The sequence below is a fragment of the Squalius cephalus genome (genome assembly GCF_949319135.1).
Source record: "Squalius cephalus genome assembly, chromosome: 3".
NCBI lineage: Eukaryota > Metazoa > Chordata > Actinopteri > Cypriniformes > Leuciscidae > Squalius > Squalius cephalus.
In genome coordinates, this window is record NC_137124.1 from 15,576,960 (window position 1) to 15,596,214 (window position 19,255).

The 19,255-nt window shown below is 38.5% G+C and overlaps 1 protein-coding gene across 2 annotated transcripts in view; it reads right to left on the reverse strand.

The window, feature by feature from the left end:
• Window positions 1–6,764: 6,764 nt before the first annotated feature.
• adamts17 (ADAM metallopeptidase with thrombospondin type 1 motif, 17) overlaps window positions 6,765–19,255 on the reverse strand; it is a 123,332-nt gene continuing 110,841 nt past the window's right edge. For both annotated transcript variants that reach the window (XM_079866515.1, XM_079866514.1), the window contains 2 exons: window positions 8,720–8,897; window positions 6,765–7,086 (listed from right to left, as the gene is read on the reverse strand). In XM_079866515.1, the coding sequence (XP_079722641.1) occupies window positions 6,935–7,086; window positions 8,720–8,897 (330 nt within the window). In that variant the 3' untranslated portion in view covers window positions 6,765–6,934. The remainder of the gene's footprint in view (window positions 7,087–8,719; window positions 8,898–19,255) is intronic.

The window sequence follows — 19,255 nt, forward strand, 5'->3', positions numbered from 1 at the left end:
TAGATGAACAATATCTGCGGAGTCATCAGTGACCAGCACTGGTGAGCCTTCCCTTTCTTCCAGACCTGCACACTGAGGTGCACACTGAGGTGCACACTGAGGTGCGTGGAGACATCCATACTAAGCCCATGTGGTCCATTCGGCTTCACGTTATTCGAATGTAGAGGTTCTGAGCGAGTAGGGTTCTTGATGGATGCCGTGGGTGGAAAGGAATTTCCATCCATAGCACCAGAAGCTGATGCAGCGTAAGTTCCCTTGAAAGGGAACGTCTAGGGATACGTATGTAACCCGTCGCTTTCTATGCTTTGGGCATGCCGGCACATCTTCCTTCAGACAATACAAATCTGATGACATGTTCTCAGGCACCCTTCTTATACGCTGCGTTGGCCATACTATGCCATGTTCGTACACGTACTTCAGACGCTGGGTTCTGTGAGGGTGCATTCCCATAGCGTCATCAGCTGACGCAGCATCTCGTTCCCTTTCTCAGGGAGCCAGGGTTACATTACATGTTTGTATTTATTGTCTTTTTGAGTAATATCCTGATACAAAAAGGAGCAACACATTCATGTAACCTAAATATTGTATGAAAACATTAAGCTGTTCACTTTACATCCATCCCTTCCCTCATCTAAGGAGTTTTGAAGACAATCTGGACATCTACTCCAGGGTTATTCAGCGTTGAGTAAATGTCACATCACCTCTGTCTGAAGGGCATTATCACAGCGATCTTCTCCCTACAACTTCATTCAGATCCGATAACAGCTGACGTGTGGCTCGCTGCTTAGTTATTCTGGCTGTGTGAGGTCAGAGAGAACTGAAGGAATCCAGAGGGAGAAAATCATCAGAAATGACTCTGAAGTCTTGCAGATAGCGGCATCTCAACCGGTGCTAGAGGGCATCTCCAACCATCCTTTGTCAGATTTATTAATTTATTTAGAGTGAACTACACAACAGTTCAATATTTTGGAGTCGGTAAGATGTTTGAAGCAAAGCTGAATTATCAGCATCATTACTCCAGTCTTCAGTGTCACGTGATCCTTCTGATTATTAATGATGGACAGTTGTGCTGCTTAGTATTTTTGTGGAAGATGTGTTCAATCTTTTCAGGACTCTTTGATGAATAGAACGTATTTAAAAAAAGCATTTATTGGAAATAGAAATCTTTCATAACATTATAAATGTATTAACTGTCACTTTGTTAAATATAATGCATCCTTGCTGAATATCAGTATTCATTTCTTTACTGACCCCAAACCTTTGAGCAATAGCATATCTCTTTAAATAACCAACATGAGAAGCACAGAAGTGCACTATGGGTCTTAGATAATTCACAAAACAGTCCTTAAGATTAGCTGGTTTTGAGAAGAAAACATCACAATTGAATAACAAAGTGTCTCGAGACGCATCTCTTCACCTCATAAATGAGTATTATCCATCATAACATCAGTCTGAGACAAAAGCTGTTGAGATGTCCAGTGATGTCAGCGGAGTGCTGATTTCTGCAGGACTCACTGGGAAGTCTTAATCACGGCGCCGCTGAACAGGACAAGATGAACAGAGGAACAAAGACGACCAGCTGGGCTGTGATGTGACAAACCTTCCAATCGAGGAGAAGAACATGATTGAGAATTTGAACATATAACAGTGTCCTGCTGCGAATATGACAGGGATAGACACTTATGCTCTCATTCTGATTTTTTAAGGAGCTCATGTGGATTTCCTGACAATGTCGTTGTAGTTGAAGCGTCCTCTCATTTCCTCTTTTGATGTTTGATCTGAAGGTATGTGACAGTGCAATGAATTAGGAGATATTCTACACGTACTGTGTTAGATTAAACTGGGAAGGGTCATAGCACTTGCATATTGTTGTCCTATTGTTAGTTTAATTGCTTTCTGTCGTTCTCATTTGTAAGTCGCTTTGGATAAAAGCGTCTGCTAAATGAATAAATGTAAATGTTAAATAAATGTAAGAACACACTTTAGAGATGTTCTAGTAGATTCTATGAAGAACAGCTTCTGAACAATATAGTAACGCAGAGGAACAGCTGATGACCAGCACATGGAGTTCAGCCCCAAAATGGAAGTCTTGAAGAAATAATTCTTCCAAAAATTAAAATGATGTGAGTAGCTACTCTCATGCCCTCATGTTGTTTTTAGTCTTTCATGAAACAGCAAATGAGATTCTTGACAGAATGTCCAAGCAGATCATTTCTAGGGTTCACGAAGGATCTGCAATTAAGGGGGTTTTAATTAAGTTCTACAAATTCGTTTAATAAAAAAAAAGAAAAACATATAATAAACATTAAACACTAAAAAGATTACATATTTTATTCCTTTACTTTGTTTGTCATGTGACCATGTGACATCAGAAAACCATAATCATAATCTTGGCTTTTGCCAAATACCTTGATGGTGTTATTCTGTCCTTTGTTGGAGCTTGCTTTTCCTTCTATTTAAAACAGAAATTCAAACCTTCAATCATCTCATTTTGTGTTTCACAGACATTAGAAAATAATACCTGGTTGAAATGACATGACGGTGAGTAAATTATTTTCTTTAACTAAATAAATGGAAACTATGGAATGGAAAATGGAAATAAGGTCCATTAGTAAACATTAGTTAATGCATTAACTAACAATTACATTTGATACAGTATTTATTAATTTATGTTAACATTAGTTAATAAAAATACAACTGTTCATTGTTAGTTCAAGTTGGCAAAGATCCACTATATAATATTAACAGATAAAACTTTTGCTGTTAATGTAGTAAATGTTTAAATTAAGATCAACTAAGATTAATAAATGCTAGAAGTATTTTTTTTATTTATTATTATGTTAACTATGTAGTTAACTAATGTAAGCAAATAGAACCTTCTTGAAAAATGTTACCAATTAAACCATCAAGACTTCTTTTATCAACAGCTTCACCAACTAAGCTGAACATCTTGGCTGTACTGGTCTTTTCAGGAGAAACCTTCATGATTTAGAACAATAATACATTAAATATCAATTATTAAATCCATGTCAAACCTGTAGCCAGACAGATGGTGGTAAAAAGGCTCCACCAGAAATTTCCACTGAACATCTGTGGCTGAAATGAAACCAAAACAGAAAAAGCGTTGGAGATGTTTCACCCCAGAGTGTCCACATCATTCATCCAAAGAGTTTGAGCATATTAAGGAGCCAGTGGCAGATTTCTGCAGAGGCTCCCGCCATAGTCTGCAAACAGAGGAGCTGTTGAGTAAATTGAGGAAAAAGTTGCTCATGAAACTTCACTGCATAATACGTGAATAAAACGTCTGTGCTGAAATTTCAGATTGAGATCTTCATGAGCTCATGTGCTGAAAACGCTTAAACGATCTGCTCTCACGCACCGACAGATGCAGAAATACACGCCACATATTCTGGAGAGGTTCACTGGCTGATTTTGAGAAGATTATGAAAACAACTTTTTTAATTCCATACACCTATGACCATTTCACTTCAATTCTTTAAACAGTCTATTTTGTGTAATGGTGTGAATGTCAGAACGCCCACTGTAACACAAAGAGTCTCCAGCATACAGAGGATTTGAGATGAGCACTTTAAAGTGGCGGTGACCTTCTCCTCACGCCCTTCACAGCTACGCCAGTGTCATTACACTGACAGCGGCAGATTTACGGGTGAGAACAGCAGGCCGTGCAGCCGTTCGTCAAGCATATGCTCACGGATCCTCTCGACGTAATATATTCACAGTGTTACAGCCAACAAACATTAGAATCAGCAAAATAAAAACGCAAACAACTGCTGAAGAACGAGCCGGGGAACTTCACAAGGTTGTGACGGAGACCTCTGAACAAAACCAAGAGCTCTCTTCTGGTAAAACATCAGGCAGGAAACCAGATTACAATAATTAAAAACTCATATTGTTATATGCAGCATGATAAAAAAAGTATATGAAAATCTGGACAAAGGAAAACCAAACGTCTTTAATAGGGGCTGAGTGTGTAAATGATAGTTCAATATAAAACTATTAAGCTATTGATTATAAGCAGAAAATATCATTTAAAATTGATGCACACACACAAAAGCATAATACAGGATATACATTTATTATTATTATATATTTTTGAACAGTCTGAAATGTTCAAATTAGCACCATCAAAAGTGGAAGTTTAAGTACCAATCACATGTGCAACTATTGACATACAGTACTGGAATACACAAGCAATATTCACTATACCTGGAACATGAAGCTGTTGCACCCAATAGTTCTGACAAAAGCAGGTAGATACAATATGTATTAAATAATCCTAACAAACATTAAAAAACACGTTTCATTTAAATACATACAAAAGTACAAGAACAAAACGTGAAAAAAAAGAAAGAAAAAAAAAACGGCTGAATTTCACAGTAGTGAAATTTGTCAAGCACCTGTTGTGACCTTGTGCAACCTGGTAGATCAGAGCCAAGGTCTCAAACACACACGTAAGCTCTGTTCCAAAAACCAGACAGCATTTCAAGGTCAACTGGTTTGCTATGCATTTCATCCTTTCTGGAGTAGCATAAAACTCAACAAGTTGTTGTCACTAGTGAGGTTTCATTCAGTTAGGATGCTATCTTAGAAGGCATCTCCCCATGTAGGCCGTAGGCAACTCGGTATGTTTCAAGCCTCTCATGCATATGCAGTGTCACTCTCGGCCATGGTGTTATTTTATGAAATACAAACTTAAAATGTCACGTTTCCTGACCACATCCTTACTGTAAAAGTACCTTGTAAACTCCTATAAATTGTATCCAGATTTTAACTATGAGATTTGGACTGTGATGTTTGTTACAAAATTTGTTGCTATTGTTCCTAAATTCTGTGAAATAAAAAGGGCCTGTCTATGGGGTTTGCATACTGCCTCTATTGCACAATATGAAAACTACAATAATTACAAAAATTACAATTTTTAAACAAAGGAATTATTGTCTCATACTGATGACAAATTAATAAGATATACAAGCACAGAGTCAAGACTAGCATGTTTGAGTGCGACAACTGTGGCACTGTAGAAAAACAAGGTCTAGAGATGCGGTTTTTTTAAGTTCAACTTTTAAAAAACGCGTCTCTAGACCTTGTTTCTTTCCACTTCACTGACCTGCGTCTGGTCGTTTTTTTTAAACACACAAAAAAGTGTGAAATGTGTGAATGATTCCTAAAATATGATTAGACACATACATAACATTTCCTGTACCCTGATTTTACTACACCTTAAAGAAACAGTGCACCCCAAAACTAAAAATGCTCTTGTCATTTATTTATCCTCATGTTTTTAGGATTCTTTGATGAAAGAACAGAATTTATTTGAAATAGAATAGAATCTCTAACATTATAAATGTCTTAACTGTCACTTTTGATCGATTTAATGCATCCTTGCTGAATAAAAGTATTAATTTCTTGTATTTTTTTTAAAAGCAGTATATTGTATGACTATTTTTTATTTATTCTGAAGTCACAAGACACCCTCTGTGCAATCTAAATAAGCATTACTTAAAATTTCTAGTGTTCAAAAGAAGAAATGAGAGCATACTGGTTCCGAACGACATGAGCTTGAGTAAAATAATGACATTTTCATTTTGGGGTGAACAACGATGCACCAAAGGCAACAGACTAATGAAGACTCACTTGTTTACACTGCAGAAGAGATCATGTACTGTTAAAATATATGAAACAACACAGCAAATATCTGAAACACACAGAGAGTGTGGTAAATAATGCAAAGAAACCTAGATGACAAAAAGAAAGTGGCCACATTCTGAGAGAGCCACAAATTCGCCTAGTTTTATATAAAATACATAAACCCTAAAGAGAAAAATTACCCAAATGGGTCACTTATTATCAACTTGACTGCTCGACTGCATTGAGATGGCTCTTTATGAATTAAATAGCACACGCTACTTCAGCTCTTTTCCAAAACCTAGTGAGCTGCCTACGTAGGCAGTATTTTAAGACTCTCAGTGTGAAGGCTGTTCAAAAAGGTAGGCAGAATGATTGATTATACAACCATGTCTTCTTTTGCTGCAGATGCAGAGAATGAGAACTACAATAATGCACTGCATAATCTATTATTATATGCACGCATAATGCAAAGATATGGCTTAAACAGTAGAGTATGGCACTGGCAAAGCCAACATCATGGGGTTCGATACCGTGAATGTATGCCAAATGCATAAATGTAAATGCATTGCAACAAGCTCAGAAAAAAGAAGCTGATGGATGAAATAACAGAGATAAAATGTTTGAAAATATATATATAATCCACTCAATACCTAAACATATCAGCAAAAATAGTTCAGCTTAATAAACAATGGACTATTTTATGCAATATTTGTGGGTTTTTTTTAATGTGTTGCACTGTTAGATTAGCAACAGATTAATTTTAAACTCTATTGAAACCATTTGTAAGGAGCAAGGTAGATCACTAGGTTTTGGTTACAGAGCCAACAGACAAGTTATTATTATTCTAAGAAATAAAAGCAAAAACAAGTTAAAAGATAATTGATCCGAGTCTGAAAAAAAAAGTCCATCAGTTATTGGCCAACCAGTGGCCTTAAGAAAGCAAATCACAGCTGGTAATCTGGAGAAATGAGCCAGTATGCTGAAGAAGTCACTTCCAGGGACTAAAAGGGTGGATTACAGCAAAACAAGAAACCTTCAAGTCCAAAAACAAGAAACAAACGTAATGCAAGTACGCAAACGCTTGGCGAACACACTGCAAGTACATACTTTGGTAGTAACAAACCTCAGTGCCTTCAAAAGTTTGCATAGTGTGTTCTGCTTGTAATATCTGTTCCACTGCTTTCAGGCTGCTTTTATTTTCACATAATAACATTTTCAAATATAAAACATATTATTCTTGACAGTACAAATGGGAAAGGCAAAAATAAACCTCTATGTGTTGTTCTCAAGTCTTGGGGGGCATTTTGTTGGTGTAAAAGTCTCTGCAGGTCTGGCAGCAGCGTTGGTACCAGCGCATGTCCTGGCACAGGTTCTTATCTCGGATCACCCTGCAGTAAACCGCCCACTGATCACCCGTGCACTTGTACGTCAATGCAGCTGCCAGGAATGACAGAAGGACAGGACTCGGCATTTCATAGATTCAATTATATCACATGATCCCTGACAACATGCATACATCAGGCCAGACATGTACATGTGTGCAGTTCACCTAAAAGACAACTTTCGCAATGTTCAATGTTGCTGTTATACACTGTGAAAAATTATTTTTCGAATTTGTAAATAAAACAAAGATCACAAAAAAATACTATTTTAGTCTCTCTACTCCAAACATTTCACATTTACTTGCCGATTCGTAAACACTTTAAAATAAGGTTTTCTTAGTTAACATTAGTTAAGTACATTTTTGACGTAAGTGTTTCCTCAAGTTTCATGACACTTTAACATGAACAATGAACAATACTTTTTTACTTACTAACAATAACAAAGATTACAAAACACTTCATATATTGTTCATTGTCAGTTTATGTTAGCTAATGCATTAGCTAATGTGAACACGAGACCCTATTGTAAAGTGTTACTGCTGAGTCTTTGTAATTATTTGTACTAGCAATTTCTGAGTGAACACTGTTTCAGAGTAAATCCTATACCTTTTTTTCAGTGTAGAAGGACATTCGGCATATAAACATTTAGAGTATGTGAATCTGCTCTTACATTATTTAGATGTTTTTCAGATTATTTTAATGTGATGCTTTCCAGATGACGCTTCTTTTAACAGATGTCTTGGCAATGAAATGTTTATGCAGTACAATGAAATGTTTATTGCTTAAAGCAAAGAGAGACTCTATTCCAAAACCTAGTGAGATGTTTACTGCCCACAGTACAATTAAGGCAGCATCCTAACTGAAATGGAAAAGGACTAATTTGGATCACTCAACATAGGCAGGATTAAGTCAATTTAAAATATAATGAGGAATTGGAATTGCCTTTGCATCAGAAGTGCATATGATGTGTAAATGTGCAGCATGCTATTATTTGGAACACAGGGAAGCATTTTTTTGTGTATATACATTGAAAACTCTTTGTCCTAAAGGTCTTATTTGGATTTTGATCTCAACATTTTTTTGCAGAATGTTTATTTGTTCATTATTTAATCTATTTTTTATTATTATTTATTTATTTTCTATCTTTGTTAAAAATTTCTTTGAATTTTTTTCCTTGGATTTCATTGATTTATTGGATTGGTTAATTCACTGATTGACCATGTTAGGTGTTATCATGTTGATATAAAAGTTTTTGATATTTGTTGTTTTGTCCCAAGATGCACACCAGTAATAGTTTTTTTTTTCTACACATTTATAAAAGCTACTTAAAAGGCCTAATGCTGGTTTAATCTATGGCCTGTCTGTGGAACCAGGCCGATATGACTTAAATGCAGTTTGTTTTATATTTATTTAAGGCAAAGTTTAGATTTTTTTTAATATATTTTCAATTATATTTTATTTTTATATTTTCTGTTTTAATTAAAATTTTAGTTAAAGTTTTAGTTTTTTAGTTGGGTTTTTTGACATTTTTATTCGTTTTTTTTTCAAAGACTCTAAGTTTTAGTTTTAATTTCTTTAGGTTTAGTTATTTTAGCACTTAAACTAAATGAAAATTAGAAATATTGCCTTGTCTCAATTTGTTACCCCCGCCCCCCGAAACACAAATGTCTTTAACTGTAAAGTCTTACCCAGTCTAGGAGAGGTGATGGTGTTCACATTGACTTTTATGTTACACGCCCCCTGATGACACTGCCTGTACGCAGGGGGCTTCAGGACTACTGGGCAGTTGCTGCCATGCCGACCGGTCACTTTGTGCATGCATTGGACCACTCTGGATTGCAAGCCCCGCCCACAGGATGATGAGCACTGCAATGAATCAATGATGACATCACAATAGATTTAAATAAAAAATAATTCACATCATAACCTGCTCTGACACATTTTACTCACAAAACAGCATAATCAATATTTAAAAACTTTAAATAATAGATTATCGGATAATCAGATTATATTGATAACCAGAAATACAATTTGATAGCAGTGGTATCATATATTATGATTTTTTAGCTCAAATCATGCCAAAAACTATTTTTCAGGCTGGTCAAGTAAACAAAGGTGATATTGGCCATTTTAACTGTAAATCAGGTGGGACTATTATTGAGTGTTACTGTATGATTTCTCCAAAAGATTATTACACTTGGGCCATTTCCTATGCATACAATGTGACAAAATAAAATGACAAACAATTAAAAAAAAAAAGAATAATAACTGAATAAATAAATAAAATATTCCAATGATGTGAGGATGAAAAACCTTTGAACACTGCATTTTCATGGTACCCTAATGAGCAGTGCTGTCTCCAGGCAAAACCAAAGTTTCCTCTTTTCTGTTCAGAAACAATAACGATTCATAAGCCTGACCTAATTTACATAGTGTGCTGCAAGTGCTCGAAAACTCTAAAACATCTTCAGCTTTCGCTTGACATCTCTGCTCATGAGGAGTTTATAATTACACTGTTTTCAGGCAAACCACATGCTGTTCAATATCTAAAGAACATTTTCATAGGCCTCCACGTTATTGATAAACTGCATCCTAATTAAATATTGTTTTGTAGAGTTTTATAAATGGATTGGGATTGTGTGAGCCACACTGCAAGACAAAAACTGAAGTTGTGAAACAGTGAATAAAAAAACCTTCGGCTGCACAAAATTTAAGTTCAATATTAAAGGAGTGTTACAGGTTCAAAACACCTCAGCAGTATCGACAATATCTGTGGTGTGAAGTTGATCTCCAAAAACCCTAAATTGTACATTCAAATTGGCCAAAATATTTAATATACAAACACATACAAGATTCAGTGTGAATCTGCTCATTGCAAATTAACTGAATTATATTTCCAGAGGAAGACAACAGGTGGAAAGCTTTCTTCAGTAATGTACTGTTCTGATACCTGTGAGACAAGCAGGAGTCATAATGTCAGAGTATCAGCCACGATCGTTACACTCACGCAGTTAAGACCCAAAGGAAGCTTTATTTCTCCAATAACATGCCGGCAAAATTAAATCAACGTATCTCTGTAACAATCTAATACATTTTAAAAGACTTATAGTTCAACAGGGCAGGAACAAATTCAGTTATTTCATCACTGGCTGAGTAGAGCTGGGAGCAGACAGCATGATGAAATGATAAACACAAAATAAATTGACCTGATTATGGCACAGATAACATCATTGACATCAATAGTCCTCAGTAGATCGGGGGAACTAAACATATTCAATATATATTGAGTGGTGCATTTTCAGCCTGGCCGACAATATGCATTTATATAAATGTTTATATACACTTGGATTCAAACGTTTTTTTGTGTGTTTTTGTGCTCAGCCAGGCTGCATTTATTTGATCAAAAATACAGTAATATTGTGAAATATTAAAATAAAAATGTAATTTATTCCTGTGATGCAAAGCTGATTTTTTTGGCATCATTACTCCAGTATTCAGAGTCACATGATCATTCAGAAATCATTCTAATATGTTGATTTGCTGCTCAAAAATAATAATTATTATCAATGTTGAAAAAGATGTGCTGCTTAATAATTTTGTAGAAGCTGTAATCATTTTTTTCCCAGGTTTTTCTGATGAGTAGAAAGTTCGAAAGAGCAGCATTTATTTGAAAAAGTATCTTTTGTAACATTATAATAGTCTTCAATTTAATGCAACCTTTCTAATTAAAAGTATTAATTTCTTTCTTTCTTTTTATTTAAAAAAATATATATTACTGACCGCAGACTTTTGAATGAAAGTGTAATTTGCATTAAAATGATTATATACATTTATTTTATTTAATACATTCCAATGTGGAAAAGACATTTGGCCAGACTTTAACTTTAACTTTTTTGTAACACTTTCATTTCACAGAAATTAGGCAGACTGTGATGTCGCCATGTACCCCCGTTGAAGACCCCTGGACTATAGAATAGGAGCTGTCGGCTGCCATGGCTACAGACGACACAAACAAAAATAGTTTTCCTAAGTGGCAAAAGGTGCATGAAAGCAATACATTTCCCTGCCTCTGAGGGAACCCAAAATCCTTTCAACAGCGCACAATATTTCACGTTTTACAAGAGATGAAGGGCTATTGAAAATGAAATCAGCATGAAAGTTTAGCATTGATCTCAGTGTTGCCTGTCACCAGAGTCTAGTAAATAACTGCAGTTAGGGAAAGTGTGAGTGGAGTGATTTCAGAACACCCTTACAGATGAATAGGAATACAGAAACTCCACACAGCTCAGAGTTCTTAAATACGACATTTTAAAATGCCAAATAACTGTGTTACCTATTTAAATGATTTTAGACTACCACAACAATTAAATAGCTATATGGCTTTTGGTTGATGTTAAAGCGAACTGTTGGTTAGCATTTAAAGGCCCACTGAAGTGCCAATTTTAAATTTTTGTGACGATGCAACACTGCCTTGATTGTGCAAGTGACAATTCCGGTGTTAACTGTGCAGCTCGCTTATAGTGCAGACGCGATGTGGTGATGTGAAGCCATTTGCGCATTTTGTGAGGGAAAGAGAGCGCGCTGCGATTCACTCACACACAACATTAGAATTATTTTACCCGTGCCGGACAAAGATTGAGACCGTGCCGCTGCATATCATGCCATACCTCTCACGGCAGGCGCGCGTCTTTAAGCGTTGTTAACATGATGAGATCAATCTTTATAGAGACCGCCGATCAAACTTCCCAAAGCGATTATCGGCCGATAGCGATCGGTAGTCGATCAATCAGAGCACCCCTAATATATATAGGGGGATCTGATTCAACCACAAACACCACAGGGGAGCATTTGCGAAATACTCCACCCTGCCTGACCTGAAGTCAGCATCTCGTATGATCAACACTCTTGGTACAACGATGTAACTCGCTGCTTTACTACCATAGTACGATGCATCGTTGAAGAAATCAACTAGGTAGTCATGACTGTTTCCCGAAACCGTACTGTCGCAAATTGGTCGTTCAACCACTTTGGTTAATGATGTCACGGACGTGGTGGAGTAATAACTTAATGAATCTGTTTGAGATCGAACTAATGCTAGATGTTTTGTTATAAATTACGGACATGGCATCTGAGGACTATTTCAAATTTTTCTCAGTTATTTTGCTTTATTTCCAAATTCAATCATAGGCTCGTTCTTCCATAGCAGAGCACGTTCGCACATGCACACTCTTCAAAAACGGTGCTTTAACCCCTTGCTCATCACCCCCAATTTTGGCAAGTGCTGCATACATGAAATGCCCAAAATAAAAAGGTTACTGCTCATAAGTAATTCTGAATAGAAACATAACACACATACATTTAGAAAGCCAACCCTTGAGAGTTTATAGTTCAAGACTCAAAATTAACCAGACTGTTATTAATATTGAGATATATAAGCTCAAACATATTTTGAACTAAAATAATCTGGGATCACCAGTGATCCCTGTCAGGTAAGGGGTTAAATCTCTTGACAAACTAAAAGACGTAAATGACATTTGTATGTATTCTAAATAAAAGATATAGATTGTACTGAAAGTCAGCTTGCTTGTTTTGATCAAGATAAGGATTTATTTAGTCCACATGTCATGCAAACCTGAAACTCTGCTTTTAACCACAGCTCGAGAGCTGTCTTACCAACCACACAACTTTGTGATGCTGTTTGCAAATGTTCGTTGGAACTATGTTTTCGGGAAACACCGGCATGTTGATCTATGCTGATAACCACGGAACTTGCAACTAGGAGTGTTCAACCAGTGAGAAGGGATGCAAAGCTCAGGCAAAAAGCCGCTTCTCACCAGGACCAGAGATGGGTTTCCTGGGGAGCCGAGGACTCAGCAGAAAGACCCTCGGTCGAGAGGAGTACAATGCTCATCCAAGACTCTGATCCCCAGATTAAACTATAGGCTAGAATGAGGGGCGATAAATAACGTCTAATACAGGTACCCTTTTACACTCAAGGTCGCACCTGTGTCATGTTTTGTATTGCCAATGTGTGAAGAGCTTGTAATGAAACTTCAAACCGAGACCTTCCCCGACTTCCTAGGTTGTCAATGAAATGTGATGTCTATGGATGTGACTGTTATGCACGCTCACGAGAACCTCTCTTATGTATTTTCAACTTTTTCTAAGGGGAAGAATGAAAAAGAACTTTGCTGTGCATATATCGGGGCTTTGAAATCACGTTCAGTCTTACGTGTGCACAAGTGCGAGCACCAGCAACAAGTTGCAAGTTCACTTAACGGTCACCGGTGTCGCTAATAACAAGGGTTTCTGAATTCTACAAATAGCCCCTTAAAAAAAACCTATAGGCTAGAGCCCCTTTCACACAGGACATTGATCCCGGGAAATTGCTGTAAAATTGCTAGAATGCCTTCCGTGTGAACGCAAACACGTCCCGGGATCGATGCCGGGATAGGGACCTAGTAACATTGCCGGGATCATGTGAACAAAAGCCAGGACCAATACCGTAAGGGGTGTGTCGTAGTGAAGACGCATGTGCCATCGCGCGACTCTGTTGCTCTTAGAAGAAAGTTTGTGTTCGTCATGAACAAAGAACGAAAAAATGTCTGCAAACTGGAATGAAGCAGAGACCAGTGAGCTCCTTATCGAGAAATATAAAAATAAAAGCTACTTTAAATTTTTTTTTTTAAATGGCAAATATTTTCCGGTAGAGTTGAACAGAAAATGGGAGCATTGTGTAAACAATCTGCCCACATACTGAATCATTGAAGTTGATAAAAGAAGTTTACAAACAATAGGAAGCCAGAAAAAAACAACAGAGATGACACAAACAAAACAAAATTAGAGACGAAGATTGTTTATCAAGTTCAGCTGAACCTCAAAGCCATGATGCAAGCGTGATGGAACAAACTAATGTAAGTCTCGAGACGATTTTCTATGAGTTTTTTTTTTTTTTTTCACTGAAAATCAGTGGGTTGGTGATCACACATTTTGACAAAAGTATGTAGAAAATATATATTTTTCCATTTGGAGTAACATTTTAATTTCATGTTCACTGAATTCTATTATCTGGACGCCCATTAGCATTAGATAAATATAGCTGACATGATGCAGACACAAAATGCAGCAATATTAACACAAGTGAAGAGCACTCCAAACAGACTGATCCTAACTTGTTACAATCTCTCATCCCATTCAGAAATAAAATATGTAATTGTGTCATTTTGTGTCAAAACACACAATGTGTTCCACATAATTGAAAAGGAATGACATTCACAGCCTGGATAAGAGCACAGCAGCCAAAACACTGAAATAGAACATGATTTTCCTGCTTGAAATAGGCAATTTACAATCAGCAGAGGCCTTTCAGTCAAGCCGTGTCAGTCATACGAATGAATGCTCGTGTTAATCAGTGTCTACCGGCTGTAATATTTTGCCAGCGGTCATTACTTTAAAAAATGTTCTTAACTGTATTGTGAAATCAAATAGTGCTAAAAGTGTAATTAGTGACTTTAAGTCTCCCATCATATGCTTCAACTGTTCTATGTAACAGCAAAAACGTCTTGGTTACGTATGGTAACCCTCGTTCCCCGCGGAGGCAACGGAGACGTGAGTCAGAAGTGATTCTGACAAATGGGGATCGTTTGCAAGAGCCCATCTACTTCGAGTGAAACTAAACGAGCTAATGCACATTGGCATGCGATAATTGCACCAGCTGCCGTGCATCGAAGCGCGAGCATATAATGAGCAGCAGGTGCCTCGCATCCTTGTTTTTACGCTAAGGAGCCGGACCTGTGACTCGGCCATACAGCGGAAGCTCAGCAACTGTGGAGAGGGGACTCAAGTCTCCGTTCCCTCCTCGGAGAACGAGGGTTACCATACGTAAACGAACATTCCCCTTCGTCAGCTCACTATGACGCGAATTAGAAGTGATTCTGACGAATGGGGATATCTACCAAAACGCCACGGCTGCTGGCCCTTCCAGCGCTCTGCTTGAGCCTCCTGGCCTGACCAGAGTGTTGGGCAGAAGTAGGAGCTCGAAGCAGAGAAGGTCAGTCACTGCTGTTCCGCAAGACCCACTCAGTGTGACTTATTGGATAACGCTGAAAAGCGTGCCCTTGGGGAAGGGTACGCTGCGGAAGCCACATCCTACCCCGGAGGGAGGCACTGTGACGGTTACACATATGTACTAGCCAAGCAGGATAGTACAACATATGGCAGTCTCTGGGGTGGTTCCAGCCTAGTTATAGGGGGGAAAGAACACCAGCAGACACGGCAGAGCGGGCTCTGTCTAGGGAAAGACACGGGCTCGTCCGCAGGAGCTGATCATGGAGGAATACACATATGGGGTCGCCGCAGGGACCACTACATATGGACACATAGCCTAACACAGGTTCCACAATGCATACGAGTGTAGGCCTGGCGTCAAACGCTCCGCAACGCCTGACTGCCGCAGGGGTAATGGAGGAACTCACAGGTTTGGCCATTTCTGGGGAACACTACTGGAGCAAATAGATGCACATATCCGGCCCATAGGGGCGGGAGTGGCGTTGCAAGCCGACACTAAGAACGGGTCCCTCATGCTACTGGCCACTGGGAGTGAGTATACGGGAAGATACCAGCTCTACACGGAGGCTATAGAAACTAGCGAACGTTTTAGGTGTCGCCCAGCCCGCAGCTCTACATATATCTGTCAGCGAGGCGCCTTGAGCCAGCTCCCAGAAGGAAGCAACACTTCAGTTGAGTGTGCTCGCAACCCGAACGGGCAATGCACGCCTTGGGCTTCGTAAGCCAAGGCGATAGCATCCTCTATCCAGTGGGCCATCCTCTGCTTGGAGACACCCTTTCCCTTCTGCTGGCCTCCGTAACAGACGAAGAACTAATCTGAGGTCCTGAAGCTTTGCGTTCTGTCCACGTATAACCACAAAGAGCGGATGGGACAGAGAAAAGCTAGAGCTGGGTCTGCCTCCTCCGAAGGCAGCGCTTGCAGGTTCACTACCTGATCCCTGAAGGGAGTGGTAGGAACCTTGGGCACATATCCAAGCCACGGTCTCAGGATAACGTGAGAGTTGGCCGGCCCGAATTCTAGGCACGATTCGTTGACCGAAAATGCTTGCAGGTCCCCTACCCTCTTGATGGAAGCCAGGGCAGTCACGAGCACTGTCTTTAGTGACAAGATTTTTAACTCAGCTGACCGCAGTGGTTCAAAGGGAGGTCTCTGCAGTGCGCTGAGCACTAGAGACAGATCCCAAGAGGGTATGGTGGGGCGAGAAGGATTTAGTCTCCTCACTCCCCTCAGGAACCTGACGATCAGGTCATGCTTTCCCAACGACTTACCTTCAACTGCATTGTGATGTGCGGCGATGGCGGCAACATACACTTTGAGGGAGGAAGGAATCCATCTTGCAGGAAGGAAAGCACGACTCTGATCAGACATCTTCGGAGGACTTCCCGGTGGGAAGAACACCATTCAACGAATAGGTTCCACTTCAGAGCATAGAGGCGCCTCGTTGATTAAATTATTTAAACTAAAAAAAAGGGAAATATAAATAAATTATAGCTAAACAGAAAAAAAAGCACATAAAATTAATCAAACTAAAATGAAAACATGAAAAAAATAAGAGCTAATTCAAAATATTAATCTAAATAATAAAATCTTAATTTTAAATAATACTAAAATAACCCCTGCTGCAGTGCATTCTGGGAATTCCAAACACCAGCACAATACTTAAGATCTCACAGTTCATCAACGGATACAGTATACAAGAGTTTGCTGTACTACAGCACATACAGTACACATACAACATCACAGTCACGTCCAGTTTACTGAGGTCACAGTAGGGCAGTCGTGGCTAGCGAGTCTGACTGGTAACCCAAAGGTTGCTGGTTCGATTCCAATACCGGCAGGAAATGACTGAGGTGTCCTTGAGCAAGGCACCTAACCCCTAATCGCTCCCCGGGCGCCACAGCATAATGGCTGCCCACTGCTCCAGGTGTGTATCACGGTTTGCAGTGTGTCTGTGTGCTCACTACTAACTACTTCTAATGTGTGTGCACTAACTTGGATGGGTTAAATGCAGAGGACAAATTCTGAGTATGGGTTACCATACTTGGCCTTCACGTCACTTTCACAGAATACGGTCATGGTAGAAATAAATTATAGAACTACTACTGTAAAAATGACTTAAGTAGTATGCAGTAAATCCACACTAAATGTTTTCCAGTGTAGTTCAGTTTCTGGTGTGATAGTAGCTCGTCTTTCACTGAGAAAGCTGCAGATCACTGAAATGAAAAGGAAGAGGTCTACAGAGGGAACATCTGCTCTTTACATAAATACATGACACATGCAGAAATATCAGATGCTTTCTGCACCAACTTCTCACTAATGAAAGAATCTATTTTCCTCTCATTCTGCCCCCAAAACGCTATGGCCGGCTTCACAAACAAATTTTGCAGAGCCTTGTATAGTGAATACTGAGAGCCTCTGGACACGTAAAATAAGCAGTAAACCACAACAGGCCATGCAATGATTTAATCATATTTTTTTAGGCATTGATAAAATGCAAAAGAAACATTTAATGCAAAATTAATCTTAGGTGTGAAGTTGAGATCAGACACTCGCACCTTCACCAAAAATCAATCCCACCATTCTGCCCAACCGCAGACCCTCAGTCTGAAACATAATCCTTATGAGGCACAACCTTCAAATGTCTCAGCAAGCTTCCATCTCAAACAACTTCAACATCTGTGGCCTCTGATGGGGGACGATGGTAAGGTGAAGCTCAGAGGGAAACATAAACCCCAAACAGGAACCTACAACACATCCAGAAGCTCCAATTTGTTGTTGAGTCTTGAAAGTCATCCAGGGCAATGTAACATTGCTACAAAAATGAACACCGAGCATGCATCTAAAAATTAAACTTTAGTTAGCACGAAATGGAAATTACAACTGACTTTATTACCATATTGTACCATATTTATGAGTGAAATAGCTAACTGAACATGACATGGAACTTGATTTCGGTCCTCGGTTGTTCATTGGCTTGTGACAGCCCTTGAACAGAGGGTGAACTGAATACGATTGTCTGTAGTGCTGCCTTGCATACACTACCATTTAAGTTTGCGGTCAGAAGCATTTTTTTTTAAAGAAATTAATATTTGTATGCAGTAAGGATGCATTAAATTGAACAAAATAGAAAAAAGATATATCAGTGTCCACAAAAATGTTAAGCAGCAAAACAACACATTTCAGCATTAGCCAATATTCCACCACCGGCCCGATCGTTCTTAGAATGGTAAGGAACGGTTACGGTAATTTCCACTTGAACTTGGTTCGGCACAGCACGATTATAAACCATTCTCAGCCCGGAAGTGTGCTGGTAGAATGTGTGTAGTGACGTCGCCACTCAGGATTGGTCACTTGTCAGATGCCTGGCTACCAGTTTCTCTGAAGCTGGCAAAGCGTGCTATTTGAGAGAAGTTTATGCAAGATAATAATAAACAACCATAAGGCGGTCACTATTTACATCTCATATCGTCTGTAAACTCTAGCGTTACCAAGGCAACGACTGACGCATTTGTATTACATTCCAAAGAGCTCCGTTAACAACCCCACAGTGGAAAATGAAACCATACTGGCCGAGCCACTTCGGCACAGGATAGAACGGTTAAAAAGTTTTTTTTTTTTATCAAATAAATGCAGACTGCAAAATGCAATTTAAAAATAATGTACGTCATTGGCATTGTGTGTGCATATCAGAGGAATAGCAAGTTATGACATTTTTAATTAAATAGGTATAGGGTAAAAACGCATATAAAATGTACAAGTGTAAACGAGTTTATAATATATCAAGTTCTGTTATATTACCTGTCTGTCATTTTTAATGATATCAGAAACAGTTTATTTGCTATTCTCCTTCACCTAAACCTGAATGTCCAAAGAGAATTTAATTCCCTATTCTCCAATAAACAACATAAATAAACAAACTTGATAACAAATGTAAATGATGGTGTAGCTTTAATGTTGTATCTTGTCAATGCTTTACATCTTGAAAACAAGCATGCATGGTCCCCAGAACCTCCAATTGATCAAAAATCTGTGAAGTCAAATAAAAGCAAAACACTTGCTGCCATTCCAGTGCTTGACCCTGATAATTGCTGCTTGAAGCAAAAAATATATATATTTTATTATTATTTTTATTTTTTTTATGCATAAATTTGCACCT